Here is a 22300-nt window from a genome sequence, read left to right as displayed (position 1 = left end):
TCACTTCGCTCACATGCGCTGAAGCCATGACTCGGCAACTTGCACATTACAAAAGGTTGGAGGGGGGGTGTCGTCTCACCATGTTTGGCTGGCACACTTCTCCTCTGTAGCTCCGCACATCCTCCAGGTCAAGAGTGGCTGTAATCACCTCCTGCAAAACACACGCACACGCACACAGATCAGTCTGGCTCTCTTGTGACTCAGGAATGCTGTCTTACTGTATGACCTGCCCTGCAACAATTACCCAATATACCTGTACACACAGAAAACACACATACACACACACTTATGTCCACATCCACAATAATGTCACTTCACAGCTACATAAAGACTCTTAGGGCATACTCACACTTGGCCCAGTTAAACCGTGCCTGAGCACATTTGACCCCAAAGTCCGCTTAGTAGGGTTGCAACTAACGATTATTTTCATAGTCGATTAATCTGTCGATTATTTTCTCCATTAATCGATTAGTTCTTTGATCTATAAAAATGTCAAAACATGGTGAAAAATGTGGATCAGTGTTTCCCAAAGCCTAAGAGGACGTCCTCAAATGTCTTGTTTTGTCCAAAACTCAAAGATATTCAGTTTACTGTCACAAAGGAGAGAAGAAACTAGAAGATATTCACATTTTAACAAGCTGGAATCAGAGAAATCTTATATATATATATTTTTTTTTTATAAAAAAAAAAATGACTCAAACGATTAATCGATTATCAAAATAGTTGGCGATTAATTTAATAGTTGACAACTAATCGATTAATCGATTCATCGTTGCACCTCTACCGCTTAGTTTGACTTAGTGTGATCGCTCCGTACTGTGCCCTGGTCCGCTTAAAGAGGTGGACCGGGGCACTCGGGCACTGTGCGCATCAGCGTGATCGCTAAACGTGCCCGAGGATGAAACTGATGTGCGCTGCATTAGCAATAAACCTGTCGTTGCATCCCGAACAACTCAAAATAAGCAAAAGAGTAAGCATTACAGTGATGGACTCCATTGTGCTGTACGAGAGGGATTCGCTTCGTGGGTTTCTTCAGAACAAAAAGTTGCATCGTGATGATGTAAGCGTGCTCTGGCCTGCAATGTAACGACATACAGTAGCTGTGCCCTGGCCCTGATGGTTTTTTGCAGTGTGAGTCTAGCACGGCATTGGGAGTGGGGGAGGGGGGTTTATCGTGCTTGGGCACAGTTCAAGGCAACTGGGCCAAGTGTGAGTACAACCTTATTTGCAGGTATGCTTTTTCTGAGCCAGCTCTTTCCATGTCCGTACACACCACATCATTCAGAGAGAACTGTGCTCCCTGTGCCACAATGTCTCCGTTGATGACCACCATGGCACACCCATCGTAGTACACGCGGTCCCCGTCACAGCCCCTCTGGTTGGCATACAGGTAGATGCCTCCACTCTGGAACAACACCAACGATACACTGAATGCAATGCTGATTTTAGTAAAGCTATCGCATGCTGAAAGCAGAAGGTGTGCTCAGAAGACAGGATGTTACGGTGGTACTATGTCCTGTATTGGTGGTACAACACTGCCCTCTGGTGATCTCTGCTTTGCATTGTCTGTGTCCTGGACGTGCAGATGGGTGACATATTCAAACAAAAACCTACGTATATAAAGTGTCTTGGTAAGCTGCTGGTAGAGCTAAATGATTTCAGGAATATATGCAATTGCTTATTTTTCAGACCAATATTCCCATACAAGGACCCCTAAACTGACACAAAATAGACCACGGACCCCCAATTTTTTCGTGCATCACATAATATTTTTGCTTTTAGATTTTTTATTACAGAAAGTATATGAAACCCAAGACCAAAATAGTCATACATTTTGTCATTGTTACTTATGGATGGAATTATAGTGAAAAAAATGATTCCCCTTTTTACTGGGGACCCCCTGGAATTCCCCTCAAGGACCCCTGCTTTGGGAACCACTGTACTACATCATGTGTTCCTACCAAGCACATGTTTGTGGACTCCTGGTTAAAGCCTACCTTGGTGGTGGCTGACTTGATCAGGTTGACTCTTTGGTCCGCTTTGCGGAGCTCGTGGTGGCTGGCGGACGAATTAGTAAAGATTTCAACTCCTTCCAGACCCATCTGAATATGGGGGCTGAGGAAAGAGAAAGAAAAAAAAGGTTCAGTCATCAGGAGCGAGGATTGTTTCAGACAGCACATTTTCTGGAACAAACTCCCAGAGAACTGCAGGTTCCCTGCAAATCTCAGTTCTTTTTGTGTTGTGATTAACAATTTTTTATTTTTCATTTTTCAACAAAATACAAAACAAACAACTCGCAACATGAACAAATCCTCCTAATCCTAGGAGCCCTCCAGAAAGCTCAGGTACTTTCTAGTATAGACATCCAATCTGGCAAACCGTTTAGTGACATCTTTTCAAACGCCGCCAGCCTAGCCATCTCACATGCCCACTTCTTGATTGACGGCACCCTTTCATTCTTCCAGACTTTTAAAATAATCTGTCTGGCTATCATTAAACTAGTCTGGACCCAGCTTCTTATGTGCTTATCAATCCCGCTTAGGATGGACCCATCTCCCAGAACAAATCATCTTGGGCTGAATGGAACCTGGGGTCCCTGCAATCAGACATAGGTTAAGCTCTCAGTTCTTGGGCGCCCGGATAGCTCAGTTGGTAGAGCGGGCGCCCATATATAGAGGTTTACTCCTCCACGCAGCGGGCCGGGGTTCAACTCCGACCTGCGGCCCTTTGCTCCATGTCATTCCCCCCTCTCTCTCCCTTTTCATCTCTTCTATTGTCCTATCAAAATAAAGGCTGAAAATGCCCCAAAAAATCTTAAATTTTTTTTTTTTTTAAATTAAAATAAAAAACTCTGTTCTTTTAAATCAAGGCTAAAGACTTTCCTGTTTGATGCTGCCTTTCTTTGAATAATTGTTCATTTTTTTACACTGCACGGCCACTTTTATTCTTGTATTTCATATCTGTTTTATTCTATTTTAGCTGTTTTTATATTCTTACCTGTTTTGAACTGCTCTTTAATGTTTGATGTAAAGCACTTTGAATTGCCTTATGCTGAAATGTGCTATACAATACATGCCTTGCCTTGCTTTACACAGAAAACGACAACACCCATGCCATCCTTATACACAATCCTGTGTTGCTCTACCTTCTGGGGTTCCAGAGCTCCTCGCAAATCTCAGTGCCAATGCAGGTGTCCTTAGTGGACAGCACGCAGTCACCGAATGGGACAGTAACCTGATGGACACAAACAAACAGGGGAATAAAAACACTGAGCCTCTCTTTGCTAATGTTTCCTGTGGAGAAACAAATAAATAGCTAGTCTTAAACACAGATAATAATAACAATAGGGTGTTTTTACCTGCCCTGTTACCTCCTGGATCATTCTGGGCAGGAAATACTCCTCCACATTCCTTAAAGAAACAAGCAATCAATATTATTTCCAAAAGTGAAATAAAATCACAATAGTGGTAAACAAAAGTGCATCAAAGTGTTGGCCTCCCCTAGTAGGGCTAAAAACATTCATAATCTCCGTTATTTTGGTCAATATTTATTTGGAAAGGTGTTGCAATTATTGAAGTAAAAAAACTGTGAAATTTCCCTTAATACTTTTGCCGTTTAAACCTTTTTTTTTTTCAATCAGAACACAAGACAAAATAAGAGTTAACTTGTAAAACACAATGTGCAAAATAATCTTTTTTTTTTTTTTTTTTTCCAATTGAAGTGTAACTCTCGCCAAAAAATATACCCGATGTGAATATACCCGAGTCAAACTTTCGTTTAAAAGCATAATTAAGACGGAAACGCCACTTTTAAGATGTACCGTATTCTCGTTTTGGGTCAAATGGCCTTTTGAATGGGAGTCCTAGGGGCACTACTATGATCGCATCAAAATCACTATTTTTAAAACACTAAGAAGACTCAACACAACAAGTAACTTTGCTCAAAGTATCACCAGGGGCTCTACACATGAACTGGAGCATTGAGAACACTGTTTGTGTACAGAGTTTACTAAAACGAAAGGTTTTGAATGACTCACTTTAGCAGTTGTTGTTTACACTATCCGCCATCTTGTCAGTCAAAAAGTTTCGATCTCTGAATGAGGATGAACGGACTCCATAGGAGGAAATGTCATTCTTATATGAGGCTCCTTTTTCAACTACAAGGTCAATATTGTTTTTCACTAACGACAAAACAACGAATTATCCGTGCATTTATATGGAACTAAGCTTTAGAAGCTTTCCATCTTTACTCTCCTCCCTGTTACGTTGCATTTGGAGATTGACTATTTTTGACTGGCTAGACCGACAGAGACCGGAAAAATCAACAGCTAAAGTGAATTGTTAAAACCTTTCTTTTTAGTAAACTCTGTGTACACAAACAATGTTCTCAATGCTCCAGTTCATGTGTAGAGCCCCTGGTGATACTTCGAGAAAAGTTTCATGTTGTGTCGAGCCTTCTTAGTGTTTTAAAAATAGTGATTTTGATGCTGTCACAGTAGAGCCCCTAGCACTCCCATTCAAAAGGCCATTTGACCGAAAACGAAAATACGGTCAATCATACGGTCAAAGTGGCGTTTCCGTCCTAATTCTGCTTTTTAAAGAAAGTTTGACTCAGGTACATTCACAAAAAGACCCTAGGTTGCATTTTGGCGAGAGTTACGCTTCAATCAAAAATTGTGTTTGTGATCATTAGGAGCCAAAATTGTAATCGCAACTAAGATTTTGAATAATTGCACAGCCCTATCACCTAGCTTGGCTCAAACAATACAATCATGGTTAAAATGGTTTTAGCTTCTATAGAAGTGAAAAAATGCACTTTTCAACAACTCATATCTAAATGCATCTTGTGAATTTAACTGCTGGAATAGAAAATGAGACACTGTGGTTTTAGTAGCGGTTAGCATTAGATAATCCTGTCCTAATGGTGGTTGTTGCCAGGTTTGATCACTGTGCCAACTCTGACTTATAAAGATGCAGCTGACTGTTGAGGGCATTGGTGACTAGCCTGCTAGTTAACGAGCTACATCATTTAAATAACGCAGCTTAGGAGTTGTATTTTTTTAACTCGTCAAACATTAAGGTGCTAACAGTTTCCCCATGCTTTCAGTCTTTGTGCTAAGCTAATCTAAACCTACTTTTTCTCTGTACTGGACAACATTACAAGTGAGCGTATTTCCCAGATTAGAGTTGTTTTAAAGGTCCCATATTGTAAAAAGTTAGTTTTCCATGTCCTTGTCCTCAATCCACAAAGAAATGCACACAGTCCGTATTCAGAGTGCCTTTAAACGAGCCGTCAGGACTTCCTGTACGGTTGTGATGTCACAACTTTACTATATATAGTTAGAGAGTGCTGCTACAGTGCCGTTACAGTCATTCCCCGGCTGCAGTGATGGTGCAAAGACTCCGGGAGCGCATGCAGAAGACCCGGACACGCTGACCAATCAGAGCAGACTGGGCTTTTTCAGGAGGGGGGCTTAAAGAGACAGGCGCTAAAACGGAGCGTTTCAGACAGAGGGTGAATACAGGTATATTCAGACGGACAGTATGAGAAAAATAATGTGTTTTTTCAACATTAAAGCATGTAAACATGTTCTTGTAGAAACCCAAAATACAAGTATGAACCTGGAAACAAACATGATATGGGACCTTTAAAGGGGAGCTTCAGTAATATTTACACATCACAAACAGCTGACTCATCATGTGTAGCACCAGTCAAGTTTTAGCAGATAGTGTTACTAACTAAGGGCATGGGACTTTCCTGGAAATACACTTTTATGAAGATACACCTACACATCCCTGCAGAGCAGGCAGCTATGGTGTAGCAATTAGGGGTGTCAAGATTTTGATTTGAAATTGAAAATCAACCAAAATCTAGCTTTTAATTTCAATTATCAAAATTGAAAGCAGTATTGTACATTTCTCCCTAGTATTTCTTTTTTTGGTCTCCATCCTCGCCTACTTGCACGTGTCCGAAGAAGAAAAAAACAACACACTGATGACAAAGCGTAGCATTCAGCTATAGACACTGGGTAACGTTAGCTTCCTTGTAGCCTGCAGCTGCTCTTTTTGAGTCACCATGGCCAGTGGCGGAGTAAGAGATGACGGAAAACCAACAACAACGGTAAAGCCTGTTGGCTCCAACTGGACTTCATGGTGCATTCAGGTGCCCCTCTGTAAACTCATAGTGCATTCATGTGCCCCTTGTTATTGGGAGTGTGCTAAAAAATGTTTTTATTTTTTGAAATCATTTTTTTGGGCCATTTTATGCCTTTATTTTATAGGATAGCTGAAGACATCAAGGGGAAAGAGAGAGGGAATGACATGCAGCAAAGTACCGCAGGTCGGAATCAAACCCGCGGCCACTGCACCAAGGACTGAGCCTCTTTCACAAAAAAATTTTTTAAATCGAAAACATGAGTCAAATTGTGACCTTAAAATGTAAAGACAAACTGAATTGTAGATTCAGCCAATCGTGACACCCTTAGTATCCAAAGGTCACAGAGGCTTACACCTCCCACAGGTCAACAACGTGTTGTGTGTCCCTGCACATCAAGCTGATTGGTTGACCCCACTTCCTGTCAAACACATCTGTTTTGCCCTGATTATACCCTAACAATTTAAGTATCTAAGTGTAAGACTCATTGCAAATGAAAGTAATGAACATATGAAAATAGTTTGCTAATATTCATCATGTATCAACAATTAGTGCCCTCCCAAATACGGAGAGACAGAGCGATATGAAGGGCTTCAAATATTAGTACCACAGAGTCAGAGTGTGGCAGAGTGAGGACCAACCTTAACTGATTCCACGGTGAGAACCAGCGCAGCTCTCGGTAGTTCCCGTGGTTGGCCATCACCATTTTAGGTCTGATCAGCAGAATCTTTCTACAGGATGGAGGACAAATAGTCAGCGATAAAATATACAGTGATAGATAGATAGATACATACAGTCATGTGAAAAAATTAGGACACCCATGCTAAAGTTGACTAAAAAGAGGAATAAAAAAATCATCTTTTGCAAATTGATCTTAATGCCTTAATTAAAAAAATGAGGAAAAATCCAATCTTTAAGGACACCAATTTTCTTTTTGAATGAATAATGTATCGTAAATAAATAAATGTTTTTTCCTTAAAATATAGGGGGCATAAGTAAGTACACCCATATGTTAAATTCCCCTAGAGGCAGGCAGATTTTTTTATTTTTAAAGGCCAATTATTTCATGGATCCAGGATACTATGCATCCTGATAAAGTTCCCTTGGCCTTTGGAATTAAAGCAGCCATATTATGCTCATTTTCAGGTTCATAATTGTATTTTAAGGTTGTACCAGAATAGGTTTACATGGTTTAATTTTCAAAAAACACCATATTTTTGTTGTACTGCAGTGCTCTCTCTCACTGCTGCAGATCCTCTTTTCACCTGGTCTCTGTTTTAGCTACAGAGTGAGACCTCTTTTCTTCTTCTTCTTCTGTACTATCTTTGATTGCACTGCACATGCTCAGTAGCTCAGATGTAGATCATGTCAGCTAGCTAGCTCCATAGACAGTAAAAGAAAGGCTGTTTCTACAACTTCGGTCAGTTACAAGGCAGGATTAGCTGGGAGACTTCTAAATGAGGGCGCACATGTAAGTAGTTCTTTTGTAGATTATGGTGAACTTGTGTGTGTTGTAGCAGTGCTTTGCTATTGAGAATGAGGTAGCATGCTAGCGTTAGCATGCTAGTGTTAGCATGCTAACGCTACGAGCTAATGGTTGCGGTTAGCCTGCTCGTTTCGGCTTGTGACGTCACAAGCCGTGCCGATTTTGAACAGCTCACCCAGAGACTGAAGGCAGGACACATTCAGAAACCGTATCTCACTCTAAACAGCAGGATGGATTTTTTTCAAAGTTTGTATGTGTGTGGAAGCACCAGAGACACAACATAACACCCCAAATCCCAGAAAAAGTTTTTTTTTCATAATATGGGCACTTTAAAATAGCCCCACATCATCACATACCCTTCACCATACCTAGAGATTGGCATGGGGTACTTTCCATAAAATCATCTCTCAATGCAAATCAAACCAGCTATTAGGCTAACTGAAATAAAACCATGCCAATAACTGCCTGCCTCTATGGGAATTTAACATATGGGTGTACTTACTTATGCCCCCTGTATTTTAAGGAAGAACATTTATTTATTTATGATACATTATTCATTCACAAAGAAAATTGGTGTCCTTAAAGATTGGATTTTTCCTCATTTTTTTAATTAAGGCATTAAGATCAAATTGTTCAAAGATGATTTTTTTATTCCTCTTTTTAGTCAACTTTAGCATGGGTGTCCTAATTTGTTCACGACTGTACATAGATAGATAGATAGATAGATATTTGTAGAATTCATAGGTCACATTAGCAGTACACAAGAGGAAAACACTCAACAAAGAAGTGTGCAGGGAATCCAAAGTAATATATATCCAGTTAAAGTATGTATAAAAGTAGGAAAACAACATGTCATTCATGAGACTGGACTGGTGTGCTGACGTACCTGTTGAGGAACAGGACCCGACAGTTGTAGCGCACATTATGATGCATGATGGGCCTGAGGGGAACACAATGTGTCACAAAAGAGGACTTCCAAAGTGAGATTTCTCAGGTAAGAAAAACATGTCCTGTCAGTTTAAATTCAGAAATGGGGGCTGCAAATGTGAAGAGTCTCCCAAGTTCTGAGCCGTGCTCTCAGCCAGGAAAATATTAAGAGTCACAGCAGTTTGCAGTGCAACAATTGTTACCTTTCGTGATTCATGGGATACTTTCAAATGTTCAGCTATCGGCACACCTGCACATAACACCGTGATACTCTTTGTTCAGACAGGACGTCTAGACTGAATACTGCTTTTTGGACAGGTCTGACTGTTTGAAAGGTGATACTCACATCCCCACGTCACAGATGATGTCCTGGGTGACAGCCGATTCTAGAAGCTTCCTCAGGACCTGGAAGCTGTGGAGCAACGTGTCCGACTCATAGAAGTGGTCTGCACAGCCATAACCGCTGTTAAGAAAATGTAGTGAATTAGAAAAGAGATGTCAGCAAAGTAAAACTGAAACTCCAAACTCTGGCAGTGCTGGCACCATAGAAATAAAATGGATAGAAAGGCCATTTCAATTCAAATCAACGTAGCAGAATGTTCAGAGCGGCAGCCATTTTTATGTGTACCGTTGCCATGGTAACGTATTAACTTCCATATAAGGCGGTTACCGGAAAGTCGTGGAGGTGAGGTCTTGCAGTAACGGACAAACGAGCAGTGGAGTAGTAACGTTACGAGGCAAAGAGCCAGCTGCTAAATGAGTCAAATGAACTTTATTGAGCATCCAGCGTCAGTTCTGGTAGGCCAAGACGCCGCTAACCGCTATACTGATCTGCATCAGCGCATCAGCTGGTCAACTCCCCTCGCTTCTAAATGGCTACACTCAAACAGGGCACCCTGCTTAAAGCCGCTTTAGTTTGTTCCTAACTGCTTGCTGCTCGCATCTATGCAACCCACCTCCTCCCCAGCTCCACCTTGCCGTGTATAACGTGGCATACGCTTCTATGTCATCGTTGCCGCTCTGTTCATATGGGGAATAGTTCAGCTCTCCCAGTCTTAAAATGTGTGAGTGTCCCCTAATGCTGCTGCTGTCAGGGGACTCCTCTGAACAGAGCCATACTGCCAAATTTAATTTGAAATTTATTCAATAAAATTTCCTAAATAATTTTTTGTTGTCTGTGTTGTTCTTGACTTTAATGGACCTGACAGAACTTTATTTGGCTCGTTTTCTCCGCCATTTTGTTTTGTACCAATAAAAATGACCACGGCAAACTGGCCTTTTCTATCCATTTTATTTCTATGGCTGGCACCTTATTAACCCTCTGCACTACAAGGCACTGAATACATGTCATTGCTGTTAGTCCAGCAGTTCAAAAAAATCAGTTTGGACCAAGAGAATCATACTATGACATTTCAATATGTCAATATACTCATGTCAGTGCAGGGTTCAACGGTAGTTTTTTTTTAGTTGCCCGAAAAACAATTCTACTTGCTCAAAATCATTATTACTTGCCTGTGTATAAATAGTTTTTTTTATTAGTGGTTATCAAATAACAACCAAAACTCTACTCTATATAACTAAATTGTTATATCTGATCATTGTTTACAATGTATAAACACATGTACATGGGGGTGGTGATGGCGCAGTGGCTATGACACATGCCTTTGGTGTGGGAGATCTGGGTTCGACTCCCACTGCGATACATCAACCAACGTGTCCCTGAGCAAGACACTTAGGCTGCGTCTCATTTCTCTGTCTTAACCCTTCCCCTTACCCCTAGTCGCTCCAGAGGCATGCGACCTCTGACATATATAGCAATTGTAAGTCGCTTTGGATAAAAGTGTCAGCTAAATGACATGTAATGTAATAATTAGGGCTGTCAAACAATTACATTTTCTTAATCGCGATTAAACACGTTTTATCACATGATCAAATTTCTATTATTTTGCATTTCAGAACTGTTTAAGTACATATTAACAATGGAAAGCAATTCTTACCAGTATATCTTGATTGGGAATCAAATGAATGCAAAGAAAATGACTTTATGAACTTGATTTTAAGATTTGTATTTGTTTATTATATATTTAATCTAGTCACACATTTGAAACTAGAGTCAATATTAGGGTTGGGTATTGTTTGGTTTGGATACCGGTGCTAAAGCGGTACTTTTAAAACGGTACCGGTGCCTTAACGGTGCCTGAACCGATACTTTTTTAAAAAGTTGAAAAAAAGTGTAATCACTATAACAACAACTTATTTCACTAGTAAATAGCTGTTGAATGACAAAAACAACCACCAAATGGGAAAAGGGCATTTAACAACAACTTTGAATACACCAAGAGGCTGTAAATTACCAGTTTCATTAAACGCACCGTCTGTGTTTTTCCGTCAACGGCAGCTGCATCCCGGTGTTGAATCCTCTACAGTGAAATACAGTCAAACTTTACACCGTTTAGCGTTAGCTGTCAGCATTGTAACCGTGTTTAATCCAGCTACTGGCTAGCGGTAGGCTAACGTTAGCTGCTGTCGAGTATAGTGTTAACTAGCATCACATGCACCGATGTTTCTGTTGCCTGTAACGTCTGTTTCAGAGCATCAGAGAGAAGTGCAGACATATCAGTGGCACCAGAATGATTCCTGCAGCAGCAGGATGTGTTACGAGGAAGTACGGCAAAATAGTAGCCTGTTAGGCACGACGCGAAGCCGAGTGAAGTAAAAATAAATTAATAAATGGCGGCATGCGATTAATACGATTAAAAAAATTAACGCATTATGCCCGGCCCTTAATCGCATCGCGATTAACGCGTTAATGCTGACAGCCCTAGTAATAATGTACATGTGTCTTAGATGAGTTAAAGTTTATAGTGAAAGTGGAGGCTATTATTTTAAAAAAAATTATCAACTCTAATTGCAATAATTAATTTACCGGAGTACGGAAGAGGATTAGGGCCACATGTGAAAAAATGTATTTTTAAAGGGGCGCTATGCAGTTTTGGCTATTTCTTCGCTTTCTGCTGGCAGGTTTCTCGATAGAGCTCCCCCTACAGCTTCGGAATAGATATTTGGCAACTCCTATGTTTACTTGTGTCTGACTCCTAGCTCGGTCAGTCTGCCGTTTCCTCTTTCTCTGTTCCTCCGACAATGCTTTCCTAGCAAATTGTTACATCGCGAGACCTGATATCACGCGATACTTCATGATGCTGAGGCCGCCAGCTCGCCGGCTAAAAGTTGCAAGGGTGTTTTTTCAGTTCACAGGCGCTAGGGGGGAGCGAGACGACCACCATTCAACTCGAAAAAAGTCATATAACCATTCCAATGACTCCAAAGCTGTTTAGTTACAGTAAATTAAGCTAAAAAAAAACTGCATAGTTCCCCTTTAAAATCAGAATTCTGACTTTTTTTCTCAGAATACTGACTTTAATCTCAGAATTCAGACTTTTTTTTTTTAAGTATACATTTTTTTTTTTTTTTTTTTTAAAAAAAGTCTTTAATCTCAGAATTCTGAGAAAAAAGTCTGAATTCTGACTTTAAACTCAGACTCAATACATTTTTTCACATGTGGCCCTAATCCTCTTCCGTACCGGAGAGACAGGGTTTTCTATCTTTAATTTGTTTGACCGCTGTAGTGGCAAAATTATATTTAGGCATGATTCTTTATATTCTTGTCTTATTTCTGTTTTACTTTGTCTCACAATGCTGAAAGTGAGTTTTTCTTATTCTCACATGTTGAAAGTAAGAGCCACCAAGTCTGGGAACGTAATGTGTACGCTGAACAGATAGGGACTACAAGGTCACCTTAAACTATCTGTTATTTCTGCCAGAATAGTTGAGACTTCTCACATAGTTGAGATAAACGGGATGTCTAAACTTTGGGGTAGAAAGTGGTACAGAGGGGAAGAAGTGAGGTGGCTCCTGAATGTCTGACTATGTTTGATTGTAAGAAATGTGTGAGTCATGTTTAGAAAAAGGGGCATGCTCTTTTCTATCTCACTGGAGATGCATATATACTGTGTGCTTTTTGTTATTCGTTGAAGAGACCTTTCACACCAGAGCTGCGTGCCTTTTTGTGAACCGTGTGCTTCCTGCATTTGCAAATGTAAATAAATACTCAAAGACCAAACTTTGGTTTAATCCTCAAATCGTCCTTTTTTGTTTCATCTGGTGTTTTTGATACGCACTCCTGCTGCTAACAAGAAAAACTTCCACTACACCGCATCCATTTTAGGTACCCTCATTTCTACTATGTCATAGAGTTTAAGTTGGAACATTTGTATTTTTTTGTTTCTTAACCTACAATGCAAATGAGACATGTTTTATGCAAACAAAATCATGTAGATACTTAAAGAGCACTTACAAAAACATTGTTAATGTAGGTTTTTTTGTTTGTTTTATTAAAGACCTGAGAAATCATTGTGGAACTGTTAGCCGATAACAATAACGTAATTTATGATACGATGATGACGTGGCGTTTTACTTGCATCGGGCCATCGGGCAACCCTTACTGTTGAACCCTGCAGAAACCAAATAAATGCTTTTCCCAGCAGCATACCATATCTCTAGCTCCGGACCCAGTCTGTATTTGGCTCCGTGAGCTTTAGCAATCTCAATACCTGCAGAGAAACACACACACACACACACACACACACACACACAGAAGGAAGGATTATTGTTATTTTGGCAAAAATCACTGTTGGTTCTGTGTGCATTGACCAGTTGTGGAAGTAGTTTTCAGTTCCTGTACTACTGGTTTAGTGGTATTGCATTTCCACAAGCAGCATAGTGGCCCAATGGTTAGCACCATTGGTTGGCCTCACAGCAAGAAGGTTCTGGGTTCGAATCCAGGTTGTTCCGGGCCTTTCTGTGTGGAGTTTGTATGTTCTCCCCCGGTTTCCCCCGCCATTAAATAACATGTACTAGGTTCTCCAGTCAGTGTCCTTGATCAAGGCACTGGCTGAGATCTGGAGTTGGTCCCCGGGCTGTAAATGGCTGCCCACTGCTCCCTTGAGGGATGGGTTAAATGCAGAGAATGAATTTCGCTACATGTATGTGTATGTGACAATAAAGTACCTTTACCTTTACAAAGTTAGGAGACTTGTGAGAGGCCAATAAAAAAAAGGTCACAAAGGCAGAAATGTCTTATAGACGTGTCCAGGGTTATGGGTAGATCAACATGACAAATGTCTGCGGCTTCAACTGCACAAATCACAAAAGTAACTGGTGGAAATGTTCATTTTCTCAGGAGGGTATTGCCAGACCCTCCTCCACAGCACTGTGGAGGGATGTACGTTCAAAGGTTGTTTTAGTCGTGCAACAGAAGACTCAGATTGGACAGATAGTCTAGCTAGCTGTCTGGATTTACCCTGCAGAGATCTGAGGAGCATTGTTGTAGGGCTCTGTGATCAATACTTTGGTGATCAGTTTCAATTCCACTGTGGGAATTGGTGACAGATGTACAAACTGAAGACTTTGGATAGAAAATTATTATTACCATTATTGTGGTAGTAATATATATGAGGAAAAAAGCAAACGTGTCTCAATTCTCTGTTCATGTTGCTGAGTGGTTAATCAATAATACTTATGAAACTCTGTATTGATGCAATTTCTCACCTGTTTACACTGCAGTCATCTCATTTATTTATTTGTTTACTAGTTTCGTACTAATGTAACAACAGGCATATGTGAAGTGTCTGGTATGTTTTGAGAAACAGTGGGTTTTCCAACATGCTAACATTATCAGTGGTGGAAGAAGTTTTCAGATCCTTTACCTAAGTAAAAGTAGTAATACCACACTGTAAAAATACTCTGTTACAAGTAAAAGTCCTGCATTGAAAATGTTACTAAAGTAAAAGTATAGAAGTATCATCAGGCAAATGTACTTAAAGTATTAAAAGTAATGTAACTCAATGCAGAAAAATCCTCCTATTTTAGAAACTGAAAAGGATCCAAACAGTTGTGTATTTAATGGTCTAACCATTTCTGGACTTGTAGGCCGTTATATTGTTGGCTAGTTTAAAGGTGCTATGCCACACAAAACCGTTTTTACTTGTATTTTTTGAAATATGTTAGGTCCATATGTGTTTGTGTTATGTCGTGAATGTGAAAATGAACTGCTACCTCCTCTGTCAGCTCTAGCCACTGAAAAGAAATAAGCGGAGAAATCAGGCCAATTACAAAAGCTGGTCAGTCTAACGTGATGTTGCCTGAGCTCATTACTAATCATGAGCTCGCCCAGTTGCGCTGGGTAAAGGATGCTGATAGCCAGGCTCTCATTGGCTAGCTGTTAGCCAATCAGAGTCAAGCAGCTTAGCTCGTTGAATATTAATGAGAACTGGCACAAATCGAGCTGAGTCTTCCTGCAGGCTTTCTATACCACGCTAGAATAGCTTGAAACAAGGTAACCAAGGGATTTTTTTCACAAAAAAAATGTTACAGAGTCCATGGTAGAACTTCAGACATTACCACAAAGTAATGAAATATGTGTGGCAGGGCACCTTTAATTTATAATAAAACATCAGATTTTATAAACTATGTGTATGTGCTTTGTGTGCAAAAATCTTAATGTGTAAAGTAAGTAGCCTAACTAAAGCTGTCAGATTAATGTAGTTATTATGAGAGTAAAAAGTACAATATTTCTCTCTGAAATGTAGAGGAGTAGAAGTAGAAAGTGGCATGAAGAGAAAAGACTCAAGTACAAGTAGGCTACCTCAATGTGTACTTAAGAACAGTCCTTGAGTAAATGTACTTAGTTACATTCCACTACTGGAAAATATTAATAGAACCAGAAACTAGAAACCTCACGTTACACCTCGCAGCAGTTACACTCTGATACGTGATATACATTATAGATGGAATAGCTTCAAAGTCACCGCTGTGCAGCAGTAATAACAGTCCGACTTACTCTTCAGTATTCTCTCCAGGTTGCCTTCAAAGTCCAAAGCCCACTGATTCAATGAGCAAGTAGCGAGGGTCACTTTCCGTCCCATGTCCTCGGTAGTTGCTAAGTTACAACACTGAGCAACTCACGTCGCGTGAACAAACCAGGCGGACAATGCAAACGATACGGGATATAACGTTAAGCTAGCACAGGTATAGCTAAATACTGTAGCTATAGTTATCTATCTAACGTTAACTGACTGTCATTAGGAGTATGTGGAGTTACCTCAACCTGATCTGGAGAAGTACAGAACGCCTCTACTTCTTATTCTGATCCGTCATTTTGGCAATTTAGACGCTTCTGAGCACATTACTGCCCTCCACAGGATAATAGATGACATTACTTCAAGGCTTGAACATATTTGTTGTGTACATGTGAAATTTTGATTTGAATTCTGAGTTTAAAGTCCCTCCATTCTCAGAATCCTGACTCAAATACAAATTTCACATGTGGATCTGCAGGCCCCCCCTTTTGTAGATACAAAAAGGTCAGAATTCTGAGAATACATTTGTGACTTTATTCTCAGAATTCTGACTTTAAACTCAGAACTCAGATAAAATGTTCACATGTGACCCTAATCCTCTTCCATACTGCGGTTTAGGAACCACTGCATTATATAATATATTAGATATTGTTCATTTTTTTCATACTTGTTGAACTGTCAATATTTAGATTGCTGACGGTTTCAACCATTTGGATGTTTCACATTTAGCTAATCATTTGAGCTGTTTAGTCAGTAGGCCTACTTTTAGCTAATTTCAGCCGCTTATGCAATACTTTAACTCATTATAAGTGACTAATTATTTCAACCATTCATCCATTACTTTTAGCTAACTGCCTGTTTAAAACTTCTGTGCTCACCCCACAGTTTTTGGGAGTTTGTTCAGTATATGTGGTGCATAAAAAGTGAACGCTACTTCTCCCTGTTTAGTTCTGACTCTGGGGATAGAAAGCAGAGCTGTCCCAGACCACCTGACAGGTCTGTATGGTTCACAATGTAGCATTAGATCAGAAATAAACCATTCAGTGCTTTATAAGTGCTTTAATGTTGTTTCGCAAACAGTTGCTTATTGATACATCCAGCAGAGATGGAACGACATAAGCATTCATTTTAAGTCGTGCTTCTGGCCACCTGATGCAGGTATAATGTTCATTCTGCTTTAAGCTCTGTCTTTGGTCTCCACCAACTCATGAGGGGAAATATCTGTCTCTTTAGCTGCTAAATGCTCCACTATGTTCACCAGCTATAGTCTCTAACTGTGTCTGACTGCTGTTTGCTGCTGAGCAGGTAGTGTTCAGTGGGTTTATCACAGCCTTGTCTCTGAAAACAGCTGGCTGCTGTAGCTTCTGTCGTTTCATGAGATCAGTAAGACAGAACCGAAACAATAAGGTTATGGGCTGTAAAACCAAAACAATGCTCAAAGCTCTGTAGAGCTGAGGGGAACTGCAGATTGGGTTTAATAGTGCGTTCCATTTACCTCGGAACTCGGAAGCTGGACCTGGGAATGACGTCACACTTGAGTTGAATGCGTTCCATTTACAAGTCTGGATTTTCATTGTGGGGTTAGCTCTAGCCAGGTTAGCCATTGGTAGCAATACCAGTTGATAACAATGCATTACGCTGTTGTTTTGTGCATACAAACAGCGTCCACGGATAAAGGTTGGACAGGACTGTGTGTACGACTGATTTAGTGAGACACAAATAAGACAGAAGAGCTAATAAATATATATTACTACAGCTGTCACTGCTGTTGATGCACGAAGCAGTCATGTTGGATTTTGAAGCTCGGGGGGGTACTGTGAAGTTGTCTGACTTCCCAACTCGGAAATCCGAGTTCAGGGGGTGGGTTTCCGACTTTGACCTCGGAAATTCCAAACTCTGAGTACAAACAGAACACACTATAATTCTCTAATGCTCTGTCACTACAAGCCACATCTGTCATTCATTTATTCATTCATTCATTCATTTATTGTAAACTTACATGATCAATACTGGGCCTTTAATGCCACCCCAAAATCATTGAATCAGTTGAAACATCATATGAACATTGACTTTCAACTTCATGTCAAATATTTTACATGTGACAATAGTTTAAAAAAGAAAAGGCAAAGCGTTAACAAAGTCACATTTCAAAGGATTGACATCACAATGGAGAGCTACACTGTTAAGTAATGGACTTTATTTTTCTACAAAACATGCACTTGGTGAGGACAGTGTATAAATGGCTGAAAATAACATTGTGTCATCAGTTACAAAGCTAAGGGCTGGTCATAGCCATGGTGAGAGCTGACACTGTCAGTGTGATAACACTACAATCACAAACAGTGACTATAACCGTCGGAGAACTGTCTGCGCTGGAAGTTTCCATCCTTTCCCCAGCCATCTCTATCAATCACCTTCTTCCACTTACCACTTTGTTGTGTCACTAATAAAACCAGAGGGGTGTTTTACAAAAGCAACATCACCAGTGAAGCCAGACTTAGCTCAGTCCATCAATTCTGGAGCTTTGGTTTTGGTTGGTCCACCACTTTGGTCCAGACTGCAATATCTCAACAACTATTGGATGGATTGCCATTAAATGTATGGTTCCCAGATGATGAATGACTTTGGTGATCCCCAGAGGTGGAAAGAGTACAAACATATTCTATTTAAGTAAAAGTACTATTACTTTGATGAACTTTTACTTATGTACACGTAAAACTCCTGGTATAAAAATCTACTCAGGTAAAAGTTAAAAGTAGCTAATTTAAAATGCATTCAGAGTAAAAGTTACTTTTTAACATCGGGGGAGACTTTATTATCTTTTTTATACTTATTATAGCCTACTTTTTTAGTCATATCAAAGTCTTTTGTGATTCGATAAGGGCACAAAGCCGCTTATCGATTTTAGTTTGTTGACAGATACTTTGCCAAAGCAATGGCGCAAAACAAGGTTAGAGAGCTTTTTTATTTACTTTTTTTTACTCAGTAACTGATGTGATTTAAAATGTAGCAAAGTACAATAATTAAAACAAAATATACTTAAGTGAAAGTAAAAGTACAGATTGTAAAAACCAAAAAAAACTCAATTACCGTAATGTGAGTAATTGTAATGTGTTACTTTACACCTCTGGTGATCCTCTGACTTTCGTTTACTGCCCCCGAATTCAATTCAATCAGTTTATTTAAGAAGGAGACATGGCAAATTAAAATTATTACGTGGCTTAAAAATGCCAGAATAAGCCAAAAGGCTATTTCTCATCTCTAGTCCCCTAGCCTCGATGCTAAAAAAGCCAGGTCACATTTTTACTTATTCAGTAAAATAGCTCAAAATCTACTGGATGGACTGGCACAAAATGTGGTACGGACATTCATAGTTCCCAGGTGATGTACCCTGCTAACTAGCAGGTTGACATTTGTGGTTCAGAGTGAAATGTCTTAACAACTATTGGAGGGATTGCACCATAGACTGTATAATATTAATGGACAAGTGCTGCAAATGCGGAAGTGTCTTAAACCTGAATTCTATCTGAATTCCAGCAGGGGGCGACACGTGCGGTTGCAAAAGGAGGTCAGTTTCTGTAGAAGTCTATGAGAAAGTGATCCACTTCTCACTTGATTTATTATCTCAGTAAACATTTTCATAATGAGTTTATGGTCTCAATCGCTAGTTTTAAGTCTTATGCAACACAGAATTGTGCTAATTTTTTAAATTATGGTCTCGTTGATTTTAAAATCGTGGTGTTTTAGGGCATGGCTATGATGTGATTGCCAGTGAAAGTGTGTAACGTAACATAGAGTGTAAGTAGCTCCTCCCTCACTCCTCCCTCTCGTCTAAAATCGTCACAGGACCAGGATGGCTGCGCCCGTAACAGCAAACTTGATGGCGGATAGCAGATCTCCACAAACCAATGGGTGACGTCACACATGCGCTGTCCATTAATATACAGTCTATGGATTGCACAAAATGTGGAAGAGATGTTTATGCCGTTATACATGTGGTCATCCTCTGACTGTTCAGCGCCACCTTCAGGTCAACATTTAAACGTGTCTAATCCTTCGGTTTATGTCCAGGTCTCTGCAATCAGCCTCAGCTGTGCTTTGAGTTTAGTGCTGGTCAGCGAATATTAGCATGCTAACATGCTAAACTAAGAAAGTAAAAATGGAAATCAATATTTGCTTCAAAGCAAACTGACCATAGACTGTTATTTTTACAGTCTATGATATTGACATTAGCATGTGGCTCAAAGTACTCTTAGGGCCCTATTTTAACGATTTAAGCGCACGGCACATGCGCGTTTAGGGCGTGTCCAAATCCACTTTTGCTAGTTTAACGGCGGAACAAAGGGTCCGCGCGCCGGGCGCATGGTTCAAAAGGGTTGTACTTAGTGTCTTCATTAATTCATAGGCGTGTTTTGGGCGTCACATGCAATAAACCAATCAGAGTGTCATCTCCCATTCCCTTTAAAAGCCAGGCGTGCTTGTAACTTGGCACATTGCTATTATGATGCCGGATTTGCACCGTAATAATTTTATTTGTAATCTTTTGCATGTTCGTGTGCTGCTGCGCTTCCCTGTGTGTGTGTGTAACAAGCATAGTGTGCGCGCGCTGTGCATAAGCCTAGGCGCATTTTACTAATTTGCTGTTAAAATAACAATGAAATGCTGCGCTATTGACTTTAAACCAGGTTTTTGTTGGTCACTGGCGCGATCACTTCCCGCTGCCTCAAGATAGCAATACGCCAAGAATTCACCTGAACACACCTCCCTGTAAGAGACCAGCACGGCCATGGGCGCAGGTGCATTTGCTATTTAAACAACGCGGGCGCTGGACGGGAAATTGACAACTGCCTCGGTCTTAAACTAGAAAAAAAGACACTTGCGTCGGGCTTTGCGCTGCGTCGGGTGCAAGCTAGGGCCCTTAGTCACTCGATCCTTGTTTTGCTTTAGGCTATCCCGAGTATTTAAATGAAAAGAAAGGTAATATGTTTGACCCACGTTTGTAGCTTTTTTTTTTTAAACAATTTTTTCTCTCATGCAAGTTAAAGAAATAAAACACATATCTGAAACCCTGCTATCAAAAATACTGGAGACAGACCAGTGTGAAGGTATTAAAACTTTCAGCATACAAATGCTTATTATGTCACTTGTACAAACCAAGTACTGTGGCGTTATTCAACGGAACTGTTCTTCCTAATATTATCTCACTTAAAATGTGAACATCACAGCTTTGTCTTTACATGTGTTTTATCTTTATGGATGTGATCTGCGCTTGATGTTTCAGGTGTGTGTTTCAAAATCAAAAACGAGCTGTTCTTAATTCCAGACCGATCCAGACTCGACGTAGCCGAACCTCTGGTTTGGCTTAAACAGCTTAATCCTGGTTCAGTTTGTTGAGCTCATTCAAGACAGGACTTTTCACAATAAGCTCTGCTTTTCTGAGCCTTCTTTATAAAAAACACCTCTCTGCGGGATGCTACAGTTTCTTGACAAAACGACCAAAGAGAAACAGCAGCGTGGCGTGTGATTGCGGTTGATCTAAGGCCAAAAAGATCCATGCTGTGAGAGGGGACGCTGCAGAAGACAGGATGGTAAAGACGCTCTTGTTCACTCAGGTGCAAATTTATGTGTGAAGAGACACGCCGACAAAGTGCTGACCGGCTGTCATCTGCGTGTCCAACATTACATGGTACAAAAAAAGTGGTGTCTGCATTTTAAATGAAAACATGTTGCAATATTCCCTCATGTCACGCTCTTTCTCTCAATCTCTTTCTCTCTCACACACACACACCCACACACATTCCGTATGAAATAAATAGCAATATGTACAAAACTCAAGTTATACAGTATGCAAGTACACAAAACACAGCTACACACAGTACACAACTTACATCATGTAAACAACCAACAAGCATAGCCCTGTCATTTTAAAATGACTTCAAATGAGAAAAAGAAACATAAACCATGAAATGGGAGTTGTACAAGGCAATCCAGACACAAGGAATTTCACGATGGTGTCAAGATGGTCGGTGTGTTTCCTACGCAAGAGGGTAAGGGAATGTGAAAAATGTGTTTGAATTCTGAGTTTGAAAAGACAACTGTGATTGAATTGTGGGAAAGTCAGAATTCTGAGAATAAAGGCTGACTGTATTCTCAGAATTCTGACTTAAAAGTCCAAACACCAAATTCATTTTTCACATTGGCCCATAATCCTCTTCCACAGTTCCTAGACGTCACATTGCTGTGGTAAATTCTCCACTGTCATATTACCAGTCCTAAACCCTTATGAGAGAATCAACAAGGCAGCAATCGGAGGAAATCTCCCATATGAGCCCACAGTTGAGAAACACATGATCCAACCTTTATTGTTCTGACCCGTCCTTCCTGGCATGCTAATCATCTTCCTCCCATCACTACCTCACCTCTAAAGTATAGACAAAATAAATAGCTAGTTCATGGCAAAGTGTAATAAAAGGCAAAGGCAGCAAAGTCAAGCTGCCTTGATGAAAAACAACCGGATCTTCTTTTCTTTCTTTCTCCTCTGGCAGTCTCCTTAAACAGCTTTGGGGTTAGCAGGATAGGCAGGAGGGAAGTTTAAGTTTACAATGTTAAGACTGGAAATAAACAACAGGTTCTCACACCCATCGTGTAAAATATGGACGCTTGGTCAGGTGCCTTTGTCATTCTTATTGACGCTAAAAGTCTCCTTTAGTGCTTTAAGTAAACGCGCTTGGTCGGGACTATTGCCGTCCCTTTTGACGCAGTTATGTTAAGGAAAAGGTCGTGGTTGGGCTTACGGTTCCGTGACACGCGGGAACTA

The 22300-nt window shown here is 40.3% G+C and overlaps 1 protein-coding gene across 1 annotated transcript in view; it reads right to left on the bottom strand.

The window, feature by feature from the left end:
* Positions 1 to 15778, bottom strand: part of nadsyn1 (NAD synthetase 1) — a 40490-nt gene extending 24712 nt beyond the window's left edge. The window contains exons 1-10 of the mRNA XM_031292727.2: positions 15465 to 15778; positions 13116 to 13176; positions 8913 to 9029; positions 8526 to 8579; positions 6795 to 6884; positions 3359 to 3410; positions 3146 to 3234; positions 1998 to 2115; positions 1274 to 1405; positions 80 to 151 (exon numbers count right to left, since the gene is read on the bottom strand). Of these exons, the coding sequence (XP_031148587.1) occupies positions 80 to 151; positions 1274 to 1405; positions 1998 to 2115; positions 3146 to 3234; positions 3359 to 3410; positions 6795 to 6884; positions 8526 to 8579; positions 8913 to 9029; positions 13116 to 13176; positions 15465 to 15549 (870 nt within the window). The 5' untranslated portion in view covers positions 15550 to 15778. The remainder of the gene's footprint in view (positions 1 to 79; positions 152 to 1273; positions 1406 to 1997; positions 2116 to 3145; positions 3235 to 3358; positions 3411 to 6794; positions 6885 to 8525; positions 8580 to 8912; positions 9030 to 13115; positions 13177 to 15464) is intronic.
* Between the last annotated feature and the right edge of the window lie 6522 nt (positions 15779 to 22300).

The sequence above is a fragment of the Sander lucioperca genome, chromosome 3 (assembly GCF_008315115.2).
Source record: "Sander lucioperca isolate FBNREF2018 chromosome 3, SLUC_FBN_1.2, whole genome shotgun sequence".
NCBI classification, from domain to species: Eukaryota; Metazoa; Chordata; class Actinopteri; order Perciformes; family Percidae; genus Sander; species Sander lucioperca.
This window is presented reverse-complemented; position numbering and strand designations above follow the sequence as displayed.